Source organism: Gopherus evgoodei, chromosome 3 (genome assembly GCF_007399415.2).
Source record: "Gopherus evgoodei ecotype Sinaloan lineage chromosome 3, rGopEvg1_v1.p, whole genome shotgun sequence".
Lineage (NCBI taxonomy): Eukaryota > Metazoa > Chordata > Testudines > Testudinidae > Gopherus > Gopherus evgoodei.
This window is the reverse complement of record NC_044324.1, coordinates 17,519,807-17,547,384: the sequence shown is the minus strand read 5'-3', so window position 1 is coordinate 17,547,384 and position 27,578 is coordinate 17,519,807. Positions and strand designations below refer to the sequence as shown.

The 27,578-nt window shown below is 46.2% G+C and overlaps 1 protein-coding gene across 1 annotated transcript in view; it reads left to right on the top strand.

Moving 5' to 3' along the window:
* XKR6 (XK related 6) overlaps positions 1–27,578 on the top strand; it is a 308,921-nt gene that overhangs the window by 271,564 nt on the left and 9,779 nt on the right. The window contains exon 2 of the mRNA XM_030555199.1: positions 13,199–13,395. Within this exon, the coding sequence (XP_030411059.1) occupies positions 13,199–13,395 (197 nt within the window). The remainder of the gene's footprint in view (positions 1–13,198; positions 13,396–27,578) is intronic.

Below are 27,578 nucleotides of genomic sequence, written 5' to 3'. Positions count from 1 at the left end.
GCGGAAGGTCCTAAACTCAAAACCCACGGCCAGCAGTGTGAAAGTCTAATGAATTGAGTTGTGTACTGCTGCCCTCTACTGTCCAAAATAAAAAATGTTAAACTGTGCATCATGGTCCTTGTTAGAGCTGGGAGAAACATGGGAAAGGTTTTCTGTGATACTTCTCAAAAGAACCGGAATATTTTCGTTTACTTTGGACTTGTCATGAGATTTTTCAGGTTTGTTGACAAACCTAAAGGGAACAAAAAAAATGTTTTTGTCTCTCGCCCATCCCCTTCTGTTCCCTTTTTCCCACTGAACAAGGCAGAGAAGGGCCAACTCCACCCACCCACCCAATGTTTTCGTTTTCTTTGGAAAAATTTTTGATGAAAAATAGTAACCAGTTCTAATCCCTAGGCTACTGGCAGTTAACATGGATTCTCCTTTCATTCCACTGGTAGAGGCTTGTGCTTCTAGAGAAGAACGACCTGAATTCTATCTTCTCCTACTCCCACCTCCTCCTTTTTGTGCCATGAAGCTGCATGATCTGCACGGGGCCATTCCTAAGTGACCATGAATTTGTTACAGCATTATGCATTTAAGCAAGGATGAACATTGAAGATGGAGGTTTCAGCAGAGCTGCGTGTCTGTCTATTGTTTTGGAGTTACTGCTCAAAGCACAGCAACTGTTGGCCATATGTCTTTGTTTCAACCAAATCAAAGCCCTTTTACAGTAAGGGTTCTATTAAGGAAAGCAACAGGAAACCCAGATTCTGTGTCAGGAGAGGTTGCCTGGGGACAGGAATGCACAAGGCATATGTGGTTTTGTTAATCCTCCCATTTCCCAAACCCGAGATCTCCTTCACAGCAGCGGTGTGTCTGATTTGTGGCTATTGTTGTTCTGATCTTTTAAATTACTCGTGAGCATGAAACAATCAAATGGAACAATGCTAAGATTCAGCCCATGGTTCGAGAATGGAGTGGTGTTCCCTGCTCCCAGCTGTGCGGTCTGCAGGTCTCGTTGGCCTCACTCTGCCTAATTGCAGATAGGATGACCAGATGTCCTGATTTTATAGGGACAGTCCCGATTTTTGGGTCTTTTTCTTAAATAGGCTTCTATTACCCGCCCCCCATCCCCGTCCCGATTTTTCACACTTGCTGTCTGATCACCCTAATCACAGACCAAATGTGAGTGGAAAAGCCATAACAGGAGAGGGGCCCATGCTGAGCAAAGGTTCCAGAGGGAGAGAAAAAACACCCCTCTGTCCTTGCAACTGATAGGTGTGGAGAACTGTGAGCCTGTCAGGGTGATAGGGCTGGCTGCAGCCCTGACCCCTCCCTAGGGTCTGAGTGCACCTCACTCAGGCCCCAAGCCTTCACCTCTCTCAGGGTGGGAACCTGTGACCAGGCCTTGGGCTACAGCATCCTGGGTATGGATCGAGCCCTACAGGTCCAAATGGGTTCAGACACCTGTGGTACTTCCTTTTGGGAGCCTGTGACTAATGACAGTGACCCAAAACAGCCTTCTTAAAACCAAAGTATTGCTTAGTCTAAACAGTAGGAACAAAGCTAAGATAAAAACAGGGCTGGCTCTAGCCATTTCGCCGCCCGAAGCACAGCGGCATGCGGCAGGGAGCACTCCGCCACTCGCCGGTCCTGCAGCTCCAGTGGACCTCCCGCAGGCGTGCCTGCGGATGCTCCACCAGAGCTGCGGGACCAGCGGACCCTCCACAGGCACGCCTGCGGGAGGTCCACCAGAGCCGCCAGCCACCCTCCCGGCAACCAGCAGAGCGCCCCCCGCGGCATGCTGCCCCAAGCACGCGCTTGGCGCACTGGGGCCTGGAGCCGGCCCTGGATAAAAGGATTTTGAAAACAACAAATAGTCTATACCTACTGCACTAGGCAGGCCTATCTTACCCTAGACTCCCAATCTCTGAGGTTGTGGTCTCAGTCAGTCCCCTTAAATCTCTCTCCCCAAGTCCCTGAAGGCCTGACTTTAAATTCAGCCAAAGTTCTTTGTTCTCTCAGCTCACAGCCTTGGACCTGCTGCCCAAAGCCAGTTTGGTGAGCTCCACAGGAAGCTGAACCAGAACCTCAAAGCAAAAGACCCATAGAATCAAGTGTAGGCCTGGAAGGGACCTCAACAGGTCATCTAGTCCAGTCCCCTGCACTCAAGGCAGTACTAAGTATTATCTAGACCATCCCTGACAGGTGCTTGTCCAGCCTGCTCTTAAAAATCTCCAATGATGGAGATTCCACAACCTCCCTTGGCAATTTATTCCAGTGCTTAATCACCCCAACAGTTAGGAAGTTTTTCCTAATATACGACTTAAATCCCTTTGCTGCATTTTAAGCCCATTGCTTCTTATCCTATCTTCAAGGGTTAACAAGAACAAATTGTCACTCTCCTCCTTGTAACAACCTTTTAGATCCTTGAAAACCGTTATCATGCCTCTCCCCACCCCCCATCTTCTCTTCTCCAGACTAAACACTCATTTTTTTCCTCAGAGGTCATGTTTTCTAGACCCTTAATCATTTTTGTTGCTCTCCTCTGGACTTTCTCCAATTTGTCCCCATCTTTCCTGAAATGTGGCACCCAGAACTGGACACAATACTCCAGCTGAGGCCTAATCAGCGCGGAGTAGAGCAGAAGAATTACTTCTCACGTCTTGTTTACAACACTCCTGCTAATACATCCCAGAATGATGTTTGCTTTTTTTGCAACAGTGTTACACTGTTGACACATATTTAACTTGTAATCCATTATAGTCCCCAGATCCCTCTCCAGAGTACTCCTTCATAGGCAGTCATTTCCCATTTTGCCTGTGCGCAATTGATGGTTCCTTCCTAAGTCTCGTAAATGTTTTTAGAGGGATGACTATCTGAGGCCACTGTACTCCTTGCTGGCTGCAAGCTGTCAGTTTCTTCTTAACATAACTCTGTTTTCATACAGTATTCCCTCTTACAACACTCAGATAAACCTATAGTATTCATAAATTATTCCAGGAAGCTCCAAATCAATCACAGAGCTGTTGGTGTAGGTTGACTTGTAGAGAGCCACTAGGTGATGATGAGCTATCTTTGGGTTAGAACAACGCAAGCACCACAGCACAGAGTCAGGTCATCATCCGCCTTAAATATGTTGTGGCTCTTAAAATGGAATCTTAAACTGTATTCTACTGTACAGCCACTAGGTGATCCTGTGTGCAAAAGACCTTATTTAAAGTTAACCTTAGCCATACTGGCAGAGCGTTAAAGGACACATCTGATGTTGTACTGGGTTAGCAATTGGCCTCCCTCAAGGCTCAGTGAGAGGCCACAGAGCCTCACTACATCACTGGGACACTGCCCAGCATCAGGGAATTAGCCAATCAAGTGCCAGAGTCTGAGGCCCCTTTGGCAGGGTAGGGCAGAACAGCAAAGCAGGGCAGGGCAGCAAGCAGTCTAATGCCTGTCCTCCTGGCTTAGGCACACAGCGGACAAATGCAGGCCTCTTGGCCTAAGGTGAGTAGGCAGCCACCCCAGGGGTAAGGCAACCACAGGGGATAGGGGGACCGGGACCCACCCTACTCCACCAGGTCCCAGCCAGGGCCCTGAGAGTGGTGCAGGGCTCTACCACTGGGTCAGCAGTGATCCCATCGAAACATGCTGACTTGGGTTCCAACCACAAAACAGGACCAAAGTCTAGTTTCCCTGGGCTACTTCCTACCACAGTCTGGAAAAGGGGTTCTGTACAACGAGTCCTCTGCCTTGTCCGGGTATTCAGCTTCCAGCAATCCTGGTCGCTCGAGATTAATTGTGTAGACAGATCTTAAAGATTTCTCTGTTAAGGCAAGCTGGTTGCCTGCCATATTTGGTCTTCTTTTGCACATCGGGATAGTTTGTTCCTGCGCCCTCAATAAGGGTGCTTTAAAATACAGCCAGATTTCCTGGACTCCTTGCCCCCTCATACTAGCCTCCCAGGGGACCATGCTCATCAGTTCCCTAAGGGAGTCAAAGTCTGCTTTTCTAAACCCCAGGGTCTGTATTCTGCTGCCATCCTTTCTTCCTTTTGGCAGGATCCTGAGCTCGACCATCTCATGGTCACTGCTGCCCAGTTTGCCACCCACTTCTACTTCTCCTACCAATTCTTCCCTGTTTGTGAGCAGCAGGTCAAGAGGAGCACGGCCCCTAGTTGGTTCCTCCAGCACTTGCACCAGGAAGTTGCCCGCAAACACTCTCCAAAAACTTCCTGGATTGTCTGTGCACGCCTATATTGCTCTCCCAGCAGATGTCAGGGTGATTGAAGTCCCCCATTAGAACCAGGGCCTGTGATCTGGAAACTTCTGTTAGTTGTCCAAAGACAGATGTCGTGGTGGGCTTCTGCTATAGACAACCAGACCAGGAGGATGAAGTAGACAAACTTGATCCTCCTCGTCTGGTTGTCTATAGCAGATGCCCACCACGACATCACCCTTGTTGCTCTCACCTCTAAACTTAACCCAAAGACTCTCAACAGTGATCCAGTCATGTGAGATACCCCACCAAGTCTCTATTATTCTAATCACATCATAGTTCCTTGACTGTGCCAGGACTTCCAATTCTTCCTGCTTGTTTCCTAGGCTTCTTGAGTTTGTGTACAGGCATCTAAGATAACTAGCCAATTGCCCTATTTTCTAAGTATGAATCAGGAGGCCTCCCCTATTGCACCCTCCTCCTTGTGTTTTTCCTCCCGGTATCCCTGTCATAACATTTTTTCCAAGATCTGGACCTTAGCGTCCAAAATATGGGTGTTAGCATGAAAACCTCCAAGCTTAGTTACCAGCTTGGACCTGGTAAAGCTGCCACCAGCCAGGAATTATACAGTGCCTAGCTCACTGTGGTCTCCCCAAAACCTTCCCTGGGGGACCCCCAGACTCAGATGCCTTGAGTCCTACAACAAAGGGAAATAACCTCCTCCCCTTGTTTCCTGGTTACTTCCTCCCAGGCTCCCCACCCTGGACGACCCTAGGAGATTCCCTGCTTCCAGTCCTGGAAACACAAGTACCGATAGATCTAATCTCTCCCCCGTCACCCAGAGGGTATGCAAAGTCAGGCTTAGTAACTCTAACACAAAGAGATTTTCCCCCTGACTTCTTCCTCCCACCAATTCCCTGGTGAGCTGCAGACTCAATTCCCTGGAGTCCCCACTAAAGAAAAACTCCAACAGGTCTTAAAAAGAAAGCTTTATAAAAAGAAAGAAAAGTACATTAAAAATAGTCTCTGTATAAGGTGACAATCTACAGGGTCAATTGCTTAAGAAAAAAAAAGTGAATAAACACCTTATTCCAAAAGAATACAATTTAACACATTCCAGCAACTACACACATGTAAATACAAAAAAAACAATATAAACTTATTGTCTTACTATCCTTGTACTTACAACTTGGAAACAGAAGATTAGAAAGCCAGGAGACAGAAAGATCACTCTCAGAGCCGAGAGGGCACAGACACAAGACAAAGAACAAAGAACTCACACCCCAAAACTTCCCTCCACCCAGATTTGAAAAAGTCTTGTTTCCTGATTGGTCCTCTGTTCAGGTGTTTCAGGTTACTCCTTTCCAAGTGAAAGAGACATTAACCCTTAGCTATCTGTTTATGACAATCCCACTTCCCCACTTACCTCTGGGCTTAGGTCACCATTCCCCAGTGAATCTAGTTTAAAGTCCTTCTCACTAGGTTAGCCAGCCTACCTGCGAAGATGCTCTTCCCTCTCTTCGTTTGGTGGATCCCATCTCTTCCTAGCAATCCTTCTTCCTGGAACAACATCCCATGGTCGAAGAATCCAAACCCCTCTCTCTGATACCATCTGTGTAACCACACATTTACCTCCACATTTTGATGGTCCCTACCTGGGCCTTTTCCTTCAACAGGGAGGACGGATGCAAAAACGACTTGCGCCTCAAACTCCTTTTATCCTTCTTCCCACAGCCATGTAGCCTGCAGTGACCTGCTCAAGGTCATTCTTGGCAGTTTTGTTGGCGCCCATGTGGAGAAGTAGAAAGGGGTAGCGGTCCGAGGGCTTGATCAGTCCTGGCAGACACTCAGTCACTCAGTCACATCCTGAATTCTAGCTCCAGGCAAGCAGAACACTTTTCAAATTTCCCAGTCTGGACAGGAGATGAATGACTCCATCCCCCTTAGGAGGGAGTCCCCACCACCACCACACATCTCCTCCTCTTGGGAGCGGTGGTCATGGAACCCCGATCCCTAGAACAATGCATCCCATGTCTTGTGGCCGATGGGGTCTCCTTCTGATCCCTTCCCTCAGATAACTCTTCCAAACCATTCTCCTCCGTAATACCTGTGCAAAGAGCCGGAAAACAGTCTCTTACCTCTATCTGCATTGAGGATACATGGGTTCTCCTCTTTCTTCTTCTGGAGGTCACATGCTGCCAGTTTTCTTCCCTGTTATGCACTGTCCCCTCAGATTCTTCAGCATGCTATGCCTGCAGTCACCAAAAGCGGACATCTGTCCAGAAAATCTTCCTTTTCTCTGATGCAACGCAGGGTTGATATTTGGATCTCTAGACCTTTAACCTTCTCTTCCAATATGGAGACCAGCTTGCACTTCGTACCGGCGAAGTCTCTTCTGTCATCTGGGAGAATGACAAACCTGGCACATCCTGTGCAGGTCACAACAACTGATCACTCACCATCCATGTCTTCCTTCTAACAGCCTCTTCAGGTGTTGTATTTACTACTCACAGAAGCCTGAAAGGCAAAAAAACCTCTGTGGGAACTCCCTATATTTCCCTGTCCTCTGCTCATAAAAACAACAAGGAGTCTGGTGGCACCTTAAAGACTAACAGATTTATTTGGGCATAAGCTTTCGTGGGTAAAAAGCCCACTTCTTCAGATGCATGGAGTGAAATCTGTTCACTGCTCACTTAGTTTGCAACTGGCTGCTTTTTTATTAGACTGCTGGCTCAAAGCAGTTGGCCCGGCTCTAAGCCTTTCCTCCAATCAACCGCTCAAGGTGCACCTGGAACAAAGCACTCCCAATTCCCACTTTTCAGACACACAAACGCGGTCAAACAGTCCCTGCAACTAGCTCCAGTCAAACCAAGGGTCACAGCAGACAGGCACTCGGATATTCACTCCACCAGCTCACAACAGAGCCCCCTTAATACAGCACTCACCTTAGTGCCTCTCGGACAGTTCCCAGGCAAACTCCCTCTGTTCGCCTGTCTTCTGTTTGCTGTTTCCACAGCAGTGGATCAGTAAAACATTATCTCAACCAGATAATAGACTGAAAATAATATTTCTTGAAAATGAATGGAAGTTCATAGAATCAAAGAATGTCATGGTTGGAAGGGACCTCAGGAGGTGATCCAGTCCAACCCCGTGCTCAAAGCAGGACCAATCCCTGACTAAATCAAGTTAAATAGTTATTCCTGCAAAAATGTCTCATTTCATGTTTGCACATATGATTTTGTCATCTATAGGACATATATTGAAAAACTGCAGCTTTGTCTTAACAGAGCTCTCTCCTTGGCTTCAGAAGGGGCAGAGTTGGCCAGTGCTGAGCTCTTTTGAAAATATCATGTCTAAAGTAATGAATAGTAGAAATTAGAAAATAATATCCAGTGTGCAGAAAAACTTTGCAGGTGGCTCTCCGGCTCTGAGTAATTTACAGATCCAGTCCTGGAAAGTGCAGAGGAACGATTGAGCTTTGCAGGATTTAAACCCCTCGGGGGACATCTACACTGCAAAACAAACAAACCCCAAACCCACAGCAGAGCTCAGCACAACTGACCCAAGCTCACAGGGCTCATGCTACAGAGTAAAAAATAGCAGTGTAAGCATTCCCGCTTGGGCTGGAGCCTGGGTTCTCAGACCCAGACCTCACGATAGGTTTCAGAGCCCATGCTCCAGCTCTCTAGGACATCTACACTGCTATTTTTAGCACTGTAGTTGAAGCACCAGGATCCTGAGTCAGCTAACCCTGGCTCTGGGACTTGCTGCCATGAGGCTATTTTTGCAGTGTAGACATACCCTCGGAGTCTCTAAAGTATAAACCAGCTTATTTTCTGTTCGATAGTGTTCTGGATAAATAACCTAAACTTCTCAGGAATGGTCTAGATATGAGTGCAGGGGACTGGATTAGATGACCTCTCAAGGTCCCTTCCAGTCTTATAATTCTATGATTATTCACTGTTTACTCTTAAGTGATAGGTGATTAAAGCAATTAATTGAGCTAAGGGTAATTATACCATGAAGCTAGACAAGGTTACTGGGTAGTACAGAACAAAGGATGCTGTGTATGAGAGGGACTATGTCAGATGAATTTATAAAGCGTGATGAACAGGCTTCTTGTTGAGGTTCTGGAGTTCAAATATAAATTTTTAAATAAAAATTACAGATTTTTCTCAAGTACCCAATGGTTTTGAATGCTTCCATTTTTGAGTGCAGTACTGGAGAACTTCAGAAAGCACAGCTCATCAGAAATACGGCAGCCCAAATCACTCGTCACTTTTTGAAAATTGTGGCCGTGAGGACTACTGTACATGGAAGCTGGATCAGATTAAAGGAGGAAATGGTCCACTGCAGATGCTTTCCCCCCAAAGTTCTTATGTTGTCCTTGTTTGTTTTTGACATGGCAGTGATATGAGATGTGCACAGAAGTGTACGCATATAGAGGATCCTGTAGGCATCAAAACAGTTCCAGAGATCAGTGGCTTATGGCCTGTTTTTGATCTGAGCTGTTATACTGTTATAACATTACAGTGAATCACAGAATCATAGAATATCAGGGTTGGAAGGGACCTCAGGGAGTCATCTAGTCCAACCCCCTGCTCAAAGCAGGACCAATCCCCAACTAACTCATCCCAGCCAGGGCTTTGTCAAGCCTGACCTCTAAAACCTCTAAGGAAGGAGATCCCACCACCTCCCTAGGTAACCCAGTCCAGTGCTTCACCACCCTCCTAGTGAAAAAGTTTTTCCTAATATCCAACCTAAACCTCCCCCACTGCAACTTGAGATCATTGCTTCTTGTTCTGTCATCTGATACCACTGAGAACAGTCTAGTTCCACCCTCTTTGGAACCCTCTTTCAGGTAGTTGAAAGCAGCTATCAAATCCCCCCTCATTCTTCTCTTCTGCAGACTAAATAACAGTTCCCTCAGCCTCTCCTCGTAAGTCATGTGCTCCAGCCCTCTAATCATTTTTGTTGCCCTCCGCTGGATTCTTTCCAATTTTTCCACATCCTTCTTGTAGTGTGGGGCCCAAAACTGGACACAGTACTCCAGATGAGGCCTCACCAATGTCGAATAGAAAAGAATGATCCCATCCCTCAATCTGCCGGCAAATGCTCCTACTTATACAGCCCAAAATGCTGTTAGCCTTCTTGGCAACAAGGGCACACTGTTGACTCATATCCAAGCATATCCAGTGCTTGGAAATAACTACCCAATTCGGTGCAGCCAAGCCCATTGTTGTGAGTTCAGGACAGAATGAAAAACAATGATTTTGACTATTTTAATAGGGATTTTTTTTGCGGACTGTATGTTGAAAATATCAATAGCCTCCGATATCCCTGTCTTTTTTTGTTCTATATTTGTACCACATCCAGCATGGGGTCCCAGTCCATGATTGGGGCTCCTAGATGGTGCAATAATACAAATAATAAATAATAATTCTCTGAGCCTAATTAATGATTGCTCAAAGCTTTGTAACCATGCACAAAATGTTCGCACTGCACGTGATATTAATTGTAGCTTTGATTTTGTTTTTAAGTAGAGTAATTATTTAATTTACCATCTTGCTTCCCTGTTGCCATATCTTTCTAATGGCCTTTTTTTAAATTCGTTATGATGAAAAACGGTGGGCCAAATTCTAAGCCGATGTAAATTAACGTAGTGCCGTTGAAGTCAGTTCACCCCAGCTGAGACTCTAGACCAACAACCAATTAGATGCAAATATAGTGGAATCCGGTTATAAATGACAGACAGTGGAAAGTAGTACTTTGTCTGGTTGTCTGTCTTAGGGATTTCTTAGCGTATCATTTCCCAGGTAAATAGCATGGTAAAGGATGTATTGGACTTCAGGTAGTGTGCTGTCCTTCTCCCAGTTTCATAGATGCTCTGTTGGAGAAATTCCCTGCTTCTGCCTTCCCTGGGTTTAGTTTGAGCCAGCTGCTGTTCATCTGGGTGCTGATTTCCTCTAAGCTATGTGGCAGCCTCGGGATGGTGCTGGTCGCGTTGGTGGAAAATGAGATGAACTGCGGGGAGTTGTTGACATACTGTTGGCCTCTGGTGCTACCCCACCTCTCCAAGTGGGCTCTTGTAGATACTGAAGAGAAGAGGAGGAAGGATGGATCCCCATGGGACCTCTCAGGAGAAGCTTTAAGGGAACAGGAGCAGAGTAGTGTGATCATTGGGATATGGCTTTTACCTAGTGCCAGGAGAAGTTCCTCTCTGAGGGGGACCAAGGCTTTCTTCTTACTGTGCCACAGTCTGAAGCCCAGTTGGGAAGCATCCAGGGACTTGGCAGAGGTTACATGTTGCTGAAGCTTGGTTGCTGCTCTTTTCTGGTTGATTTTTGCACAGGGGTGAGAGTCTGGAGAACAAAGGAGCAGCTGGACAGATCTTCTGCATTGAGTGTGGATGTCTTCAGGGTTGGGCGAGGTCTAGTATTTTTCAGAGAGGATGGCCAGTTCAGTGCTCTGAAAGGAGTGATGATCATTTCCATTAGCAGTGGGCTCCATTGTTCTTGGCTGCCTTTCACGAGCTAGTGGGGTCGTGGGTCTGTGTTGCAGGTGTTGGCTTGAATGTTTTGCAAGCTTTCTAGCATGTCCAGATCTCCTAAGGCCTCTGCAATTCCTGATCTCCAGAGTCTACGTGGGCAGCAGTGCTGTTCAGTGCTTCGGGTTCTACGGGAGAGCTAATTACCACCAATAGTCAGGACCTGAGGGTTATGTCTTACCAAAGAGACAGCATTACTATGCTGACACTCTGCTTTGTTATTGCTCAACCTTTATTCATACCGAGAATCCTTACTGGTTTACATTGAAGCCACTTGCCTGAGAAAGAACCACTCATAAGCAAAGACTGTAGGATCAGATATTCAGAGCATCTGTCTGTCTATATAAATGGCCATCTATATAATGTAGTCTCCAAGCATTTATGCTGCACTCATCTCCATGTTATCTAAGTCATCTTGTCCCCTGCATGGGGCATCACCCGCATCATTTCCTACAACATCTGGGTTTCCTTACACAGGGAGCCAAATCCTGCCCACCTTACACACACAGTAGCACTGTGGGGCCAGATCCTGCCTTTAATTTATCAGAATAACTCCACTGTGGTCAACGGAGTCACTCCGGATTGACACCAGTGTAACAGAACACAACTCAGCCTATTCATGTTACAGGAGTAGAGAGACCAGAATTTGATACTTCTTGGTCTCCTGTCCAAGTCCTGGCCCTGCTTAAGTAATAAGAGTGTATAGAAGGCACCTAGGTTGGGAAGTGAAATCCCTCTCTGCCTTACGGAGCAGTTTTGGAGCCCCAATCAAATGCTGTTTGACTAACTGTCTGGTTTTCAGGGCATATGGCTCTGACTTTTTAAAAAAATGCTCCTTGGAGGCAGGGCTGTAGTGAATTTACCTGGCCCATTTTGGTGCTACTGCAACTTAAGTAGTAAGTAATGAAAACGGTAATTGTGCCAACAGGAATTCTGAGCCGTCTGCCAGAGCAAAGCAAACAGCCAGCCCTATTTGTGTGTAAAGAAAATTGTCTCTAAACCCTCCCCCAATTTAGTTATATATTGCGATGTCCTGTTGGGACCTGTATTTAAAATATTAGCCAAGATTTGCAAAAATAGGAGACTGAAGTTAGGTTCCTGGATGCATAATTAGGTTCTTAAATAAATAATGTGGCTTTCAAAAGCGCAAAACGCTTTTGAAAATTAGGCCATTTACTTTGGTACCTAAATATAGATTTCGGAGTCTAACTTTAGGCTCCTGTTTTTGAAAATCTAGGCCAACAACAACACATCTGGGGTGAAATTACCTGGTTAGTTTTTCTTTTCTTTGGGTTTCTTTAACTATATTGGTATAGTCAAGCAGGAAACACCTCTCCCTCCCAAAAGTCTATGTAGATGATGCTATATTGGTATAACAGTGTTAATTGTATAGTTAATTCTGGCTCAAGAAAGCAAATTAGCTGTACTAGGAAAAGGTCCTTCTATACCAGTATAACTACATCTATACTAGGGCTTTTACCAGCATATCTATGCTGGTAAAAAAAGTCACATCCCTAACTGATGTAGTTATACCAGTATAACTCTTTAGTATAGTCCAGCCTTTATCGTTCAAAATTAAGGTGCCTAATCAGTTAGTGTCAGTGCAAAAGGTAGAGGTTTTGTATGCAGACAAAGAACAGGTTTTACCAGATCTAACAGAAAGAGGGATGGGATCATTCTTTTCTATTGTTGTATTTATGGAACTAAAACAAAGTTCAGGGAAACCAGTTTTAAAATAAATGAAATAAAATATTCCCTGAAGTATTTGGGAATCAGCCCTCATCCCCCTCCACACCCCAACCCTTTGCCCCAGACCAGAGCACACTCTCATACCCTGAATTCCTCATTTCTGACCCCAATTCTTCAGTTTTTCCCAGGCTTTTGTACCCTGCCTATCAACCATCCTTACCCTGCACATCTGAGTTCTGGCACCAGCAGTTCTTCCCCTTGGGTGTCTTAGATCAGTGCTCTGCAGTGACCAGATCATTGTTGTCTATTTTAGTGGTAGGAACAAATCTTTTAGATTGTTCGAGGGAAAAGGTATTCAAACAACAAGCAATCTGCACATGTCTTACTTAGAGGGTCGCCAGCCCCTGACAGGAACCTGGGCAGGTCCTACCTTCTTCAGATACCCACAGAAGGTAGCTGTGTCTCCAAACAACTACTATCACCCTCCTCTGTCCCCTGTGAGTGTTCCTTTTAAACCTGCCACAGTTCTTTCCCTCTTCTGTATCCGGGGGTAGTTTTTAGCTCTTGTGGGAGTTCATTTCACGGTCTTGGACCGGCCCCACAGAAAGCTCTACATAAAACACGACTGGGTATATAAAGAGCTCTCCCTCCTGTTCTGAAATATCCTTTACTGGCCTACAGGCTCTAATTCCATTGGTTGCTATTTGACCCCTCTCAGCTGCTGTTGCCAATGACTGATGGTCGGCTTGTTCCTTCCCTGTGCTGCAGGTATATCCGAACCATGTACCTGGGGATCCAGAGCCAGAGGCGGAAGGAACACCAGCGGCGCTTCTACTGGGCTATGATGTACGAGTATGCAGACGTAAACATGCTGCGCCTCCTGGAGACTTTCCTGGAGAGCGCTCCCCAACTGGTGCTACAGCTCTGCATAATGATCCAAAAGAACCGTGCAGAAACATTACCATGTAAGTGGCCCTTGTGCCCGCATCCATTTTCTCAGCCTCTGTTGGATGTTTTGTTGACCGACCGCACTACATAACCTGTCGTGTAAGGTGCTGGCACTTTGGACAAAATTCGTTTCAGCTCCATGCTGCACTTGCTCAGTAAATTTCTGCTCATGCTGCTGGAAAAAATACTCTACTACTTCAGTCTCTTATAGACCAGCATGGTCGTGAGGAATGATCACAAGGCTGGGCACCAGGAATTCCTTAGCTCTGCTCCCGGGCACTGCCACTTACTTGCTGTGTAGCCTTGGGCAAATCACATAACCTTTTTCTGCCTCAGTCTTCCCACCTGCATAGTGGGGACAATAAAACATGTCTGCCTCAGAGGGATGTTGTGAGGATCAAATGGTAAATGTTTGTGCCGTGTTTGGACTGTGTAAAGTGCTATATAAAGTACTACGTTTCATAGATACAGACAAGGTGGTCATCCTTAAAAAGTCAACTTTTGCCATGAGTTCAAACATGCTTTTTGGTACCACAGTTTTGAACTAGTCTAATAATAGAGGAAAACTGTATTATCTCAGACACCATGTGTGCTAACCATCGGTAAGTGCTGCCATTTTCATGCCAAGCGTTGTATATACAGGCAGCAAAACCTGTCTTAAGCAACACTTGTCTTAGTAGATGCAGGACCAAATTCACCATTGGCATAAGTGGTTCGACTCCATTGACCAGTATGCTGCATTGAGTGGGCTGCATGTTTTGCTAACATCTGCACTGCAAAGCTTGGTGAACGAGGAGTTTGCTAAGCATGCCACATTGCTTGCAGAGGTACAAGATTGGCTGGCACTTTCTCAATCCAGTTATATACACCTTTCCCCCTCAAGCACATTACCATGCAAAAATAAATGAAATACAAAGAGAAACCATCAAGGAAGTAACATCCAAGATTTTCTTAGAGACAATAACCAAAGGAAAGGGAGGTAATATTAAAAATTGACTGTGTAGAAAAGGTCACCGTCTTGCTCAATGTATTGGCTCCCTGTGGACTTTTGACTCCTATCTGCTGACAACAGTTTTTTACTGCTGTTAGTGCTGCAGACTCAAGCCACCTCTGGGAGAGTAAACTGGGTTTGATTCTGCCACGGGCCCATAAACAAAATTGTCAGCGAACGCCCCAGTTTCCCCCTCCCATTCACATGGAAGGTGATCACTTACTCCCAAACCCGTGTGGCTTTTCGGGAGCCATGCTTCATCGTCCATGCTTGGATTAGTCCTGTAGGCTGTGAATCCACTGGAAATCCCGACTCAACCCCTGTGCACCCCTGACAACATACGTGGAAGGATTCTCTCTCCACGCTTTCCTAAGATCCACCTCCTCCTTCTCTGAAATGGCAGTCTAGCCGGATCAGCTGCTCAGCCACGGTTGCAGTCTGGCCTCTTGTTTTGGTAAGTCGTTTCTGAGCCATATAGGAGGGAAGGCAGCTGGTTCCAGGTCCCTCCATGGCCTAGTCGCATCCTTTTCTCTGCACAGGGCTTTAGACGGATGTTGCTATTTCCAGAGTCCCTTTTTAGTTCATAGCCTCACTAGAAGGCTGCCATTCTGTAACCCACCCTATTATGCCTAAGTAGCCTGGCAAAGGTGGCGTGACTCTTCCCTATTACTGGTGCAGCAATAACTGAACATAGTGGAGGACGCAGCAGTAAGATCAATGCTAAATTCTCTGTCTTTCAGGCTTCAGCCAAGCCACTGGTACTACTTGAAAGTGCCACTGTACTCTGAAAGGTGCCTTCTAGAAACAGCACTGTGGGCTTATAGCATTTCAAATGACTCCAAATCAGATCTACCTCATTTACAACTACTGTAAAAGCATGCTTTTTCTAGCTTCCAACCTTACATATTTACCCGGGAATCTGAAAGTCAAGCTGGGTTATGCATCACTAATAATCAAGGAATTTCAGGCTAAATCTCAGTTTCAGCAAAGTTAGTGTCAAAACCCCTGTAGATTTCAGTAAGACCAGGATTTATCCCTTAATGAACGATGAGGTTGTTAATGCAAGGGTCTGAAGGGACTCTGGCTCACTCTCCGTTAGCTGTGTTGATGGTACAGTGCTAATAACAGGCAAAGGCAGTAGCAACTAACTGTAGTCAGTAGATAGAGCAAGCAGGTATGCCTGAAGACACATTGGGAAGGGGGGTTGACACTAAATTTTCTGAAACTGAGATTTAGCCTGTAATTCCTTGATTATTGGTAATGTATAACCCAGCTTGCCTTTCAGATTCCCGGTGAAACATTTGAAATGCCATAAGCACAGAACCACACAGTGCCGTAAAATTACACCTCTCCCCGCTATAACGTGACCCAATATAACACAAATTCAGATATAATGTGGTAAAGCAGTGCTCCAGGAGGGGCGGGGCTGCGCACTCCGGCAGATCAAAGCAAGTTCGATATAACGCGGTTTCACCTATAATGCAGTACGATTTTTTGGCTCCCGAGGACAGCGTTATATTGGGATAGAGGTGTATTGTGGTTTTTGGCTACTACAATGATGGGGTCTCTATTAGCACCTGGATTGATGAATGCATAAAGAGAAGATGTTGACATTTCTATCTAGACACTTTCAAAGCAAATCTGCACTTAAGCAGTTTTTATATTTAATTTCTCATGTGGTTCCTCTTGACTTAATAGGATTTAGAGAAACCACTGATGCCCTTCCATTGATGTCATGAGTACTTTGTGTAAACTTTTTGCTGGGAATTTGTCTGACCAAGGCTACTGTATTCTATACAAGTATCATTGTTTATCTATTGAGGGTAGCCTTATCCTGCAAAACTCTGATTGCTGCTGTTAATCCAAAAGGAGCTTTTCAGTGTAAATCTTAATTTTGCAACACCCTGTTGAAATCTATGGGACATTATGTGCTACGTGCACTATACTTCTCCTATAATAAATAGTATGTAACCTAATGTATATTTAAGAAGTGAACAGCAAGAGTTACAGCAAGTGTGTGGTCCACTTTTCAAACTGGAATGCCAAAAGTTAAGGCATTTAAATGACTACTTAAACATCTAAACTGTGGGTATGTCTTCACTGCAGAGTCAGCCCACGTGAGCTGCACCCGGATTAGCCTAGCCCAGGTGTGTGCAGCCACACTGCAAAGTCCTGCCCAAGTTACTGAGGCCTGATCGATACCTAAAACTTAGGTCGACCTAACTACCTCACTTAGGTCTGTGAAAAATTTTGTCTGCATGCGGTACTTAGGTCAATCTAACCCCACAGTTGACCTGGCTACTGCCTCTCTAGGGGGTTGATTCACTACAGTGATGGAAAAATCCCTTCTGTCACTGTACTGTCTAAACTACAGCGCTACAGTGGGGTTGCTGCAGCGATGCTGCTGTAGCACTTATAATGTAGACATACCCTAAGTACACACAAGTGCTGCACTCCACCCAGATGTCACTGGGGCATATCCCATCGTTCTTTGTGCTCCAGTCAGCTGAGCCGCTCTATCATTCTTTGCCAGTGAACTGTGGGTGAACTTGTCTGTCCCTCTGGGCACGCGGTGGGAACAGAGGGAAGGCACTGGAGGACTGCACGCACTTGAGTGACGTAGTCTGCATCCTCGCTGCAAAGTGAGCGATGACCAGCCTGAGTGAAAGTGGCACCCAGGCTCTAATGTACATCCCCAGCTGGGCCCGTTAGCCTGGGTCGGAAGCACCACTAAAGGTGAGAGATTTTCATGTGTGGATGACAGGGAGGTTCGGGGCAATATCCAAGTAAGAGCTGGTACAGAGCCTGTGCCGGTATTTATGTTGACATAGCCCCATAGGATAGATTCAGTGTACACCCTATCGCAGCAGAAAAACTCCTGCTGTAGAACACGCCCCCCGCCCCCAAATGAGATTAGCTATGTCAACAGAAGCATTCTTCTCTCAGCATAGCTGCAGCTACACTGCGGGTGTTGTTGGTATAGCTCTGTTGGCCAAGGGTGTGGTTTTTTCCCTGCCCCTGGCCGACATAGGCTAGTTGGTATAAGTTCTAAGTGTAGCTCAAGCCAAAGTTAATTCTGCGGTAAAGCTATATCCTTGCATGTTTAGACTGGAGCTGCGTGAATTCTAGATAAAGGATTCACAAACTTACTTTTCCAAAAGACTGTTCGCATACCTTGTCCTTCCTTCTTTGCAAACAGTTGTGCGACCGTGGCTTTGTTCACATGAATGTCTGGATAACAGCTGTTATTTGTAAGTCTTCATCTGTGCTGGCAAATAGCCACATTTGCTAGTCTCTATTCATTCTTTGCCAATCCTCATTCTCCTGTTGAAAAGTTTCAGTCATCCTGCCAGGGTGTGGTAACCATGCCATGTGACTTAGAATATCAGGGTTGGAAGGAACCTCAGGAGGTCATCTAGTCCAAACCCCTGCTCAAAGCAGGACCAATCCCCAGGCAGGTTTTTGCCCCAGATCCCTATATGGCCCCCTCAAGGATTGAACTCAGAATCCTGGGTTTAACAGACCAATGTTCAAACCACTGAGCCATCCTTCCCCCCACCAAGGTCATCAAGTCCAGCCCCTGCCTTCACTAGCAGGACCAAGTACAGATTTTGCCCCAGATGGCCCCCTCAAGGATGGAGCTCACAACCTTGGTTTTAGCAGGTCAATGCCCAAACCACTGAGCTATCCCTCCCCCACAGGCTAGACTGCAACTTCCTCCCCCACAGCAGTGAGTCACGGAGCTCTGACCTGAGACAGGTCAACTGACCTGAGCTCATGCTTCAGGGCTAGAAATAGCAGTGTAGATGTTCCCAGAGAGACCCACTATCCTCACCCAGTTTCAGTGTCCTCCAGGACAGTTGCACTAATCTTTTTAGCCCTGTAATGCAAGTCCCACCAGCCCAAGTCAGTTGACCCAGGCTCTGAGATTCGTTGGCGGGGGTGGGGGGGGCTTGTGCAGTGTAGACGTATCCTTCGGTAAACTATCACACACAATAATGAATAGTGGCATAGAACAATTTATGAACTATCCAGAGGCTGAAATGTATTGGCTTAGACTAGTTTGTAAATTCATAGAACAGGAAATACACTGCCAGAAAGCAGGATTTGTTCTGGAACAGGCCAGATTTGTGATCTCAGAACAGGTCGAATCCAATGGATAATTTGCAACCAGCTCTATTTAGTCGCCAAGTTTCTAGTTAGGTCCTTAAATTCAGCTGTGGAGACCTAACTTTGGACAGCCAAGTCTGAAAATGAGTTAACTTCTTGCTGTTGGGTGGGATTTTCAGAAGTGTTCAGGATTGGCCTAACTCTGTTCCCACTGAGCACACAGTAAAACTCTCACTGTGTCAATGGAAACAGAGTTAGGCTGGCGACTTTTGAAAATACCACCCACAAACAGCCAAACACTAGTAGACACTCAGAAGCAAGGGCTGTGCAATGCCATCTTGTAAGAAGGAGTGAGCATGAAGGTGAATTGCATTAAATAGATGCTGAAAAATGGCAGAAGTCTTTGTGCAACAGTCGGTCTTCCAAACCATGCTCAAGATCTGTTTTGTAAGAGGGTAAAAAAAATAATCTGGTGAACTCCAAGAATGCATAAAAAAAAAAAAGGACCCAAAAATCCATTCTGCATCTGCAAAACTAATGCATCTCCACAACTTTGCTCTGCTAAATCATCCTGATTTATGCAGGTCAACCCATAACTAAGGAAAGCTGGATATAGAGGACCCGATAGATTACCCTTTCTATTCTGGAATTAAGATCCAGTGGATCATCTGTCTCTTCCAGTCCAGGATTGTCAAGGCATCAAAGCTGGCTTAAATAACCCACCTGCTCTTCACAAGCAGAACCCCCTCCCCCATTTTTCTTACTAGAGCGTTTTCATGGGAACCTGCAAGAGAAAGGTGTCTTTGTGTACAGGAATTTTTGTATCCCACAATTCTAGAGCATAGAAACTAGTGATGGAAAAGCGCTGTCAGATCATCCAGTCCATCTTTCTGCCAATAGGACCTTGTCCTATTTTCTAATGCTCTCTATAGATGATATTGCCTTTGGTTGAGCTGTATGAAAGCAAGTAGGAAAAAAGTCACAAAACATTGCCTGGGGTTGAAAAGATATCCCTGGTGCCACTCTGAGGGTCCTCCCTATAAAGTGACCTACCCACCAGCAGCCACGCATGTTTCTCCTTGCATGAGTAGGTTGGTCATATGTGCCATGTTTAGAGAAGCAGGTCTTTTTTGCAGGATAGGGTGAAGAAGAGGCACCTGGCATAGCTGGTGCCATGCAAAAGGGTGGGAAAAGTGGGGGAGGAATCATGGAGGACTCTTCAGTTTTGATAATAATCAGTGCTGAAGATTTGCTCTGATTCAACGCAAATTTTCCATAACGAGCCAAGGACCTATTAAAGCACTTAAGCATATGCAGAACTTTCAGCACACAAATAGCAAGGCCACTGGTGAGCTAAAAGCTACACACGGGCATACGCGCTTTGCTAGATGTGAGTTTGTTTCCTGGTCCCCTGCCCAGTTACCCAGGCAATAACGACTGAGAGCTATTTGGTGGCCGGTTAGGAATGAATTGTTTGTCTCAGTCCGGTTCCCAGCAGTCAGGTGTCCACATCAAAAAGCCATCAGCGCCGCTGGCAATGAGCATGAAGAATGCTCTGCTCACTCACTCACTCTTAGAGTACGTCAGGCCTGAGGCACATTGGCTGCGAGCAGCATGGGGGAAGCTTACATTGCTGCGCTGCTCCGATTCTGTGGATAAAAGGCCAATTAAGTCACTGGGAGTCTTTCCGTTGATTTCAATGGGCTTTGGATCAGTCCCCAGGGCTGTCACCTCAGTCCTCAGGGCTATTAATCCAACAGTTTTCTCCACCACAAATTCGCTTTTCTTTCAGCTCCAGTGAGGACCCTTTTGCTGAGGTCTCATCTCTTGATATCAGGAATATCCCACATGACCACAGATTAAAGTGACACGTCCTTTACAGGAAAAACAACCGCAACATGCGATGAAGTGAGTGAAATCTGTAGCGGGGTTTGTAACTATGGCTCTTGATGGACTTTACATCTTCAAAGCACTGTGCGAACATTAACTAGGCGATGCTCCCTGTGAGCAGCATACAAAGAGGGAACAGAGGCATAAGGAAGTGGAGTGATTTGCCCAAAGTCCCACTATGGCAGATTCATGATTAGAACTCTGAAGTGCCTGGCTACGATTCCAATATACAGTCTACTGTGCCTGCTGCCTCTTGTTGGTTGGTAAAGTATCTGAACATTAATCTATTGGAATCCACCACTTGCTCTAGAAAGTGATTCTAGAAAGTGGGTCTGGTATTCAGGTCAGTCAAACAGGAAAGCCTGTTACCCTGGAAAAGCAGAGAACCCATCTTTACTAAGGAGATGTGCAAAACGAGAGCGCGTCGTATATTTCTGTGAGTGCTGCCAGCCAATCAGCAAAGAATTCAAGTTGCAACAATTTGACTTGAAAACGATCCAGCTAAAATTGACAGAATATTCAACAAGTGATTTCGGAGACATGCTCGGTTGTTTGTGCAGTTGGAAAGTTTGGGGGAGGAGCCTAATCTCTAAGGTGCCACAACTGTTCTGAGCTAGTGAAGTCTGTTGTCGAGATGACTTTTGTCCCAAATGGCAGCTGATGATTTCATTCTCAGGGCCCTCTCTCTATGTTCATGTTTTCACATGGGCACTCGCAGATGAGAACGCTCATCTGACACAACCCTTTCCCTATTGCAGAAGCCAGCTGACGAGCCATTCAAAGGTGCAATGGATATTTGCAATAGGGAAACTAATGCATGTTTTGATCTCTGTAGGACAAGCCTGCCTGCCACTTGGGAAGGTGACGTTTGTTAACATATTGAAGATCCAGTCTCAAACTCTGTCCTGTACACATGTGAATTTCTGGGAAGGCAAAAGTGCTGGGAGAAAAATCAAGTATGACTTTACTCTAGATGATCTAGTGGAGTTGAATTTTGGTCTTATCTAAGTCACTTAAACCACTGCAGAGTGCATTGTGCACTGAAAAAAAAGGTTCATAATGTATCTTTTATACTTGATTTCTGTAGTGCCTGTTGCTATTAGATTGCAAGACAACACCTGCTGCACGAAGTAAGGCGTAGTCACTGTGTCACAGTCCTCACAGCCGTACTTTGCCAGTCCTATTGAATGATTCCAGCTGTATGTACCGTTGCACAGGTGTTGAGATACTCCTTCCTTCTTCTTTGCAGGAAACAACTCCCCTTACCTTCAATTACACTGAGACATTGCACCAGCTCACAAAATAAAAAAAGATTTATAAAGGGTAAGGTGGCGAAGGCGAGCGTTGCTGACATGTGTCCTCTAAACATACTGAGGGAAGCACAATTACATTAGCCAATGAGTGTGAATCACATCGTTTGTTTCTAAGATTTCTTTTAAGTGAGCTAAACGCATTTCCAGGACCATGTGGCTGAAGCAGTTTCTGTAATAGGCATTAATCCTTTCTGTACCTCTGGCCAGCTCCAAACAGAGGCATCCTCTGGGTCTGCATTCTATGGTCATGTCCACACTACAGTCCTACCGTAGGTCAACTTACAGCCACTACAGTAGTTACTGTCCACACGACCCTCCTTCTGTTGGTGGTGTGTGGTCTCACCAGGAGCGCTTCCACTGATTGAAGAGGGGCGGTATAGGGGGTTGAGAGCCAGGACTCTCAGCTCTCTCCAGCTCTTCTTTGGGAGCCTAGCTGTTCTCCAGGGTATAGGGAGCCTCCACGCAGCAGGAGTTGGGAGCTGGGAGAAGCTGGGCTCCAGCTGTCCCACTTTCAGTTTCATGGCTCCAGCCAATGTAAGTAACACAGTGTTACGCTGACTCCCTAAGTACACCGACATAAGCCCTATGCCTCTCGTGGAAGTGGAGTTATTTTGTCGGTGTAGCGGGGCACTTACATCAGCAGGACAAGGCTGTCAAGTGTACGCTGACATAATTAGGTTGACGTAAGCTGCCTTATGTTGACCTAACTGCAGGGCAGCCCAGAGGATTCAGGGGGCCTGGTGTCTTCCCTGGCACTTCGGCTGTGGGTCCCGGGGCGGAAGGACCCCCCGCCACCAAATTGCCACCTAAGACTCAGAGTGGAAGAAGCTCCGGGGGCCCGGGACCCACGAGAGTTTTCTGGGGCCCTCAGAGCAAGTGAAGGACCCTGCTCCAGGGGCCCCGAAAAACTCTCGTGGGGGCCCCTGCAGTGCCCAGCGCCTGAGGCAAATTGCCCCACTTGCCCCCACCACCCCAGGTGGCCGTGCCTAACTGTGTAGCCTAGGCCAGGCCTACCTGTTGATGTTTTGTGGGAAACCTTGGCATTCCCTTTAAAATAAATAAATAAATAAATAAAAGCAGTTATGTGAGGTTGGGGTGTTTAGCAGCAGGCAGAGGGTTAATTTACTTACATGTCTGTATAATCCGTTCACCGAGAGTGTGTTGCTTTTCCCCTCTACTGGTTAGCCCACTAAAGGATAATGGCCTCCTACTGTTATCAACTAATGGAGTTACTCCTTTAGCTCCGGTAGCACGGAGCTTTGCTGAAGGCTGCAGCTTCGAACCTTGGTGTGAGGGGGAGGGGGTGATTACAATTACTTATAGAAATAATCCACACTAGTATTTCTGATAAATAACTTGTTTTAAGTGTAAATGCTGCCCCATTATTCAGAGTATAACAGGCTGCATACAAATGTTTGCGGCGCTCCTGTCACGCTATGCAGTGCAGATAAGTGCTTCTAAGTTGCTTTGGTAGATAGTTAGACCATACCAAGCTCTATCTGGGCCAGGATGTTATAACAGTTCTCAAGGGTACAGTAACTTCTTTTCCCAACCACCCGACTCTTGCCACTGCCCTCCTCCACTACATAAGATAGCTGGGCTTGTGGTTCTCTTTCTAGTTCTGCTGAAGACTTTCTGAGTGACTTTGGGCTTGTCACTTAGGCCAGCATTTTCAAACCTGCATGTCCAAAGTTAGTCGCCCAAAGCCATATTTAGGCACGTGAGGTATAGACAAGCTTCAGTAGGAGGCGAGATTGAAAAGATTGCGCCCGTTTGATGAGAATATCCAGAGTTCTCCTAATCCATATAACCCACATTTTGGAAGGGATGCTAAACGTCATGCTTCAGGGTTTAAGCCAGTTTCTAACTATTAGAGAGTATTAGGAGACATTGGGGGGGGGCAGGTTGCCCCACATCTGCCAGCTGCAGGGTTCTTATATGTTCCTCTGAAGCATTTGGTGCTGGCTGCTGTCACAGACACAATACTAGGCTAGATGGACCTCAGGCCTGATCCAATCTGGCAATCTGCTTACAGATGAGGCAGGGGAGATGTTAGAAACTTATAAAATAATAAGCAAAAGCTATAGAGCAGGTAAATCAGGAGCAGCTAGTCACCTTCTCTCACAATACGTAAATGGTGCCTTCGGTTATAACCCTGTGCAGGACTGGTGTAGAGCTTGGGATCCCGTGGGTCCTGCAGGACCCGCTGCCATAAGACCAGGAGTGGGATTTTAAAAAGTCCCACGCAGGGCTCTACTTTCAATGAAACTGAAAGGCAACATGATGAAAAGTGATCAAAGGAAATTCTTTTTTACACTATACATTTTTAACTTGTGGAACTCCTTTGCCTGAAGTCCAAGAGCTTGCTAGGTTTCTAAAAAAGGATTCAGAGTGGTAGCCATGTTAGTCTGTATCAGCAAAAAGAACAAGGAGTACTTGTGGCTTCTTAGAGACTAACAAATTTATTTGAGCATAAGCTTTTCGTGGCAAGGCAACCCCCATTTTTTCATGTTCTCTGTCTTCCTACTGTATTTTCCACTGCATGCATCTGATGACGTGGGCTTTAGCCCACGAAAGCTTGTGCTCAAATAAATTTGTTAGTCTCTAAGGTGCCACAAGTAATCCTCATTTTTTTTAAAAAAAGGATTGACATTTGTATGGGCAATGAGAACATCCAAAATGCATTGGACTGCTGAAAAATGTTTTAGGAAGGATATTAACCTTTCTAGTTTAAGACATAAACCAGCCACCCACTGACAGGGGTTAGAAAGGAACTCCCTGTAAGGGCAGGTTATTCCATAATTATCCACTAGGGGCTTGCTCAGAAACCTCTGGTCAGGCCACTGTCACATGCACAGGTACTGGGCTATGTGGGCTGCACAAGTCTAATCTGGTGTGTTATTTCCTACCTTCTTATCCACACAAGTCTAACTGGGACACAGGTTATTTTGTTTGCTTGTCCCATAAAGAAGGCAAAATGGTGGCTGGTAGTATCAGGAAATCATGAAAAGAGCAGGTGGTACAGGAATCAGTTTCTCCTACCCATGACCATTCAGCAATCAGTCACTGGCACTGAAATGCTTGCCTAACCTCCCACTTTCTTGACATGGGGTTCGTCAGTGCTCCAATCCTCTGTTATGCGTCTCCAGCTCAGCAGGTTTCAAGCTGGGGGAAAGAATGCTGCCACGTTGGCTTCTATCAAGTGGTTTCCGTCTCATTTAAAGATTGAAGGCCAGATCCTCAACTGATGTACATTGGTGTAGTTCCGCTTAAGTCAGTGAAGCTACTCCAACTCACATCAACTGAGGATCCAGCCCATAGGCTGCAAGGTCATTCTGCTGCAGGGTCGCCCAGAGGATTCAGGGAGCCTGGGGTCTTCAGTGGCACGGAGCCCCCCGCTTAGGCGGTAATTCAGCGGCAGGGATCCTTCCGCTCCGGGACCCGCCGCCGAAGTGCCCCAAAGACCCGCGGCGGGGCCCCCCACCGCTGAATTGCAGCCGAAGACCCAGCACTTTGGCGGCAGGTCCCGCTTTGGTGGTAATTCTGCGGCTGGGAGTCCTTCCACCCCGGGGCGGAAGGGCCCTCTGCCACCGAAGATCCAGAGCAGAAGCAGCTCCGGAGCCCCTAGAGCGAGTGAAGGACCCCGCTCCAGGGGGGTACAGAAAACTCTCGTGGGGGCCCCTTTGGGGCCCGGGGCCTGGGGCAAATTGCCCCACTTGCCCCCCCCCAGCTGCCCTGTTCTGCTGTCTGTTCAACCTTGCCACCGTCTGGGTCCCATGTGTTCATTTTGTACAGGGTACAATGTAAATGAATGCCGCTGAAAGCTGAATCCCAGGAGCCAAATTCCATCCTTGGTGTGAGCTCTCACAGTTCATGTGAGGGAGAAAAGATCTACTTAATATGTGAATGTGCTGCTATGCTGGTGACCAGAGTGCAAATTCAGACTTCCCCAAGCTGAGAAAGGCTGGGGGCACTATGAAGCAACATGCTAAACCTATGGATTCAGGGTGGGAATGTCCTTGTGTTGCCCATGAATAACACCCCCATTCGATGGCTGATGATCAGAGCAGCCTTGACTGGTTCCTTAGAAAAGGTCTGTTCAGCTGCCCCTCACATGGGAGTGGAAAAGGAATGGGAACAGGGGAGCCCCTTCGTGCTCAACACCCTGCTCACAAAGACAACAGGGTTTAAAGAAGTATTTTCTACTTCCTCTCTGATGCTTTCAGAGAGTTGGATGGAGATTCATAGCACAGTTGCATATCATTTGTCTTGTGTTAACGATCCATTTAAAGTAGAGCTGGGCCAAAAGTGGAACCTGAGATCTGAGCCTTTCCTAATCTCCGAGTGGGAGTCAGGTGTTTGGATTCAAATCCCTGTAGCTGAACTCCTCGATTGGTCCTAGTTTGGATCCAAACCCAGAAACTTTCTAGTTTCCAGATCCAAGCTACTTAGCTACCTGCAGTGTTCTATCTAATCTATCTAGGCCTTTCCAAGGAACCGATAATGGTGTCAAATGTCAAGTTCAAAGGAGCTCAGGACTCTCGCAAGAAGAGCTTGTGAGACCTTGGCCCTGCTGAAGCCAAAGCCACAGCTAAACCCTAGTCTGCTTCAATCCAGAATCCAAATCCTAGCCTAAACCTGATCTGGATGAGTGATCTGAACTCCACCTTTTCAGCCCATCTCACGTTTAAATCACACTGCCATTTCTGAAAATTCCTGTATGACAAGTTGTTCCTTGCAGATCTTGGTTCCATAATTAGCAGACAGTTTTTATCTCTTTTGCTGGTATCACACCCTGAAAGTTGGCATGGTGCTAATAACTTTAATCCTTAGGAAACTAGCTGATTCCCTGGTGCATGTTACATAGCAATTGGGTAACTTGTCAGGGGCAGATTGTTGGCCATAGTGCCAGGGAGGAGAGAGAATTTCTGGCTGCTGGGAGATAAGGGTTATGCTTGAACTTTAGATTCGTGCGAGAGTCATTCCTTCTACTCCTGCCGGGTTCCCATACACAGACACACATACTTTGGTGTTCCAACACAACCCACTTCCCTCTGCTGCTAGTTCTTGACTCCACGTACAAATTGGGAGGTGACACTGGGAATTCAGGTCAAAAACATGATGTCCTTGGCCTGATGGTGTAGAGGTGATGGGGTTCCTGCCCCAAGTCCTATCCAATTTTGGAAAAGTTCAGAACCAGACCTGAATTCTGTAGCACTAGCACATCCCTATTTACATCAACTCTCCCTGTGTGGTGCTGATACTTTTGGTGTCATGGACTGACTCTTAACATATTGGTGCCTGACACAAAGACGGGATTTAGATTCCTAGTAGCTCTCGAATGTGCCCTAGATCTCCCGATAGGAATGTGCATGGTGGTCTCAGCACCATCTCAGCAGTGAACCCCTAGCTGGTTGCCTACATCTGCTGGCTAAAGTCCTGGCCCTATTAAAGTCAATGGGAGTTTTGCCATTGACGTCAGTGGAGCTAGGACTTCAATGGCTGTACCTAACACCATCTCTTTTGATGCTGCCAATTCCAGCTGTCTCTGTCTAGAGAACCAACGCTAGCAACAGGCTCAGAACTGACACTTCACATGCATGTCCCACCTTTTGCAGTCTTGGGATTGACCTTACTGTGCTGCAACTTTTACTCCGAAGTTTGAACCCCAGAGTAGACCTACAATTGTCTGTATTACATAAAGGAGAGATAGACATATGGAGGTCACAGCCAGGAATCTCTTGTTCTTTAGTAGTCATGGTGAGGAGGACATGTTTAGATTCAGGTCTAGACTAATGTTGGGATCAGACTTGACAAATGTCACACATGGGTGGCTAGTTCTGATGAGCAATTGTTCCCCAAATGGCAGAAATCTCCTGAGATTAGCTGATATTTC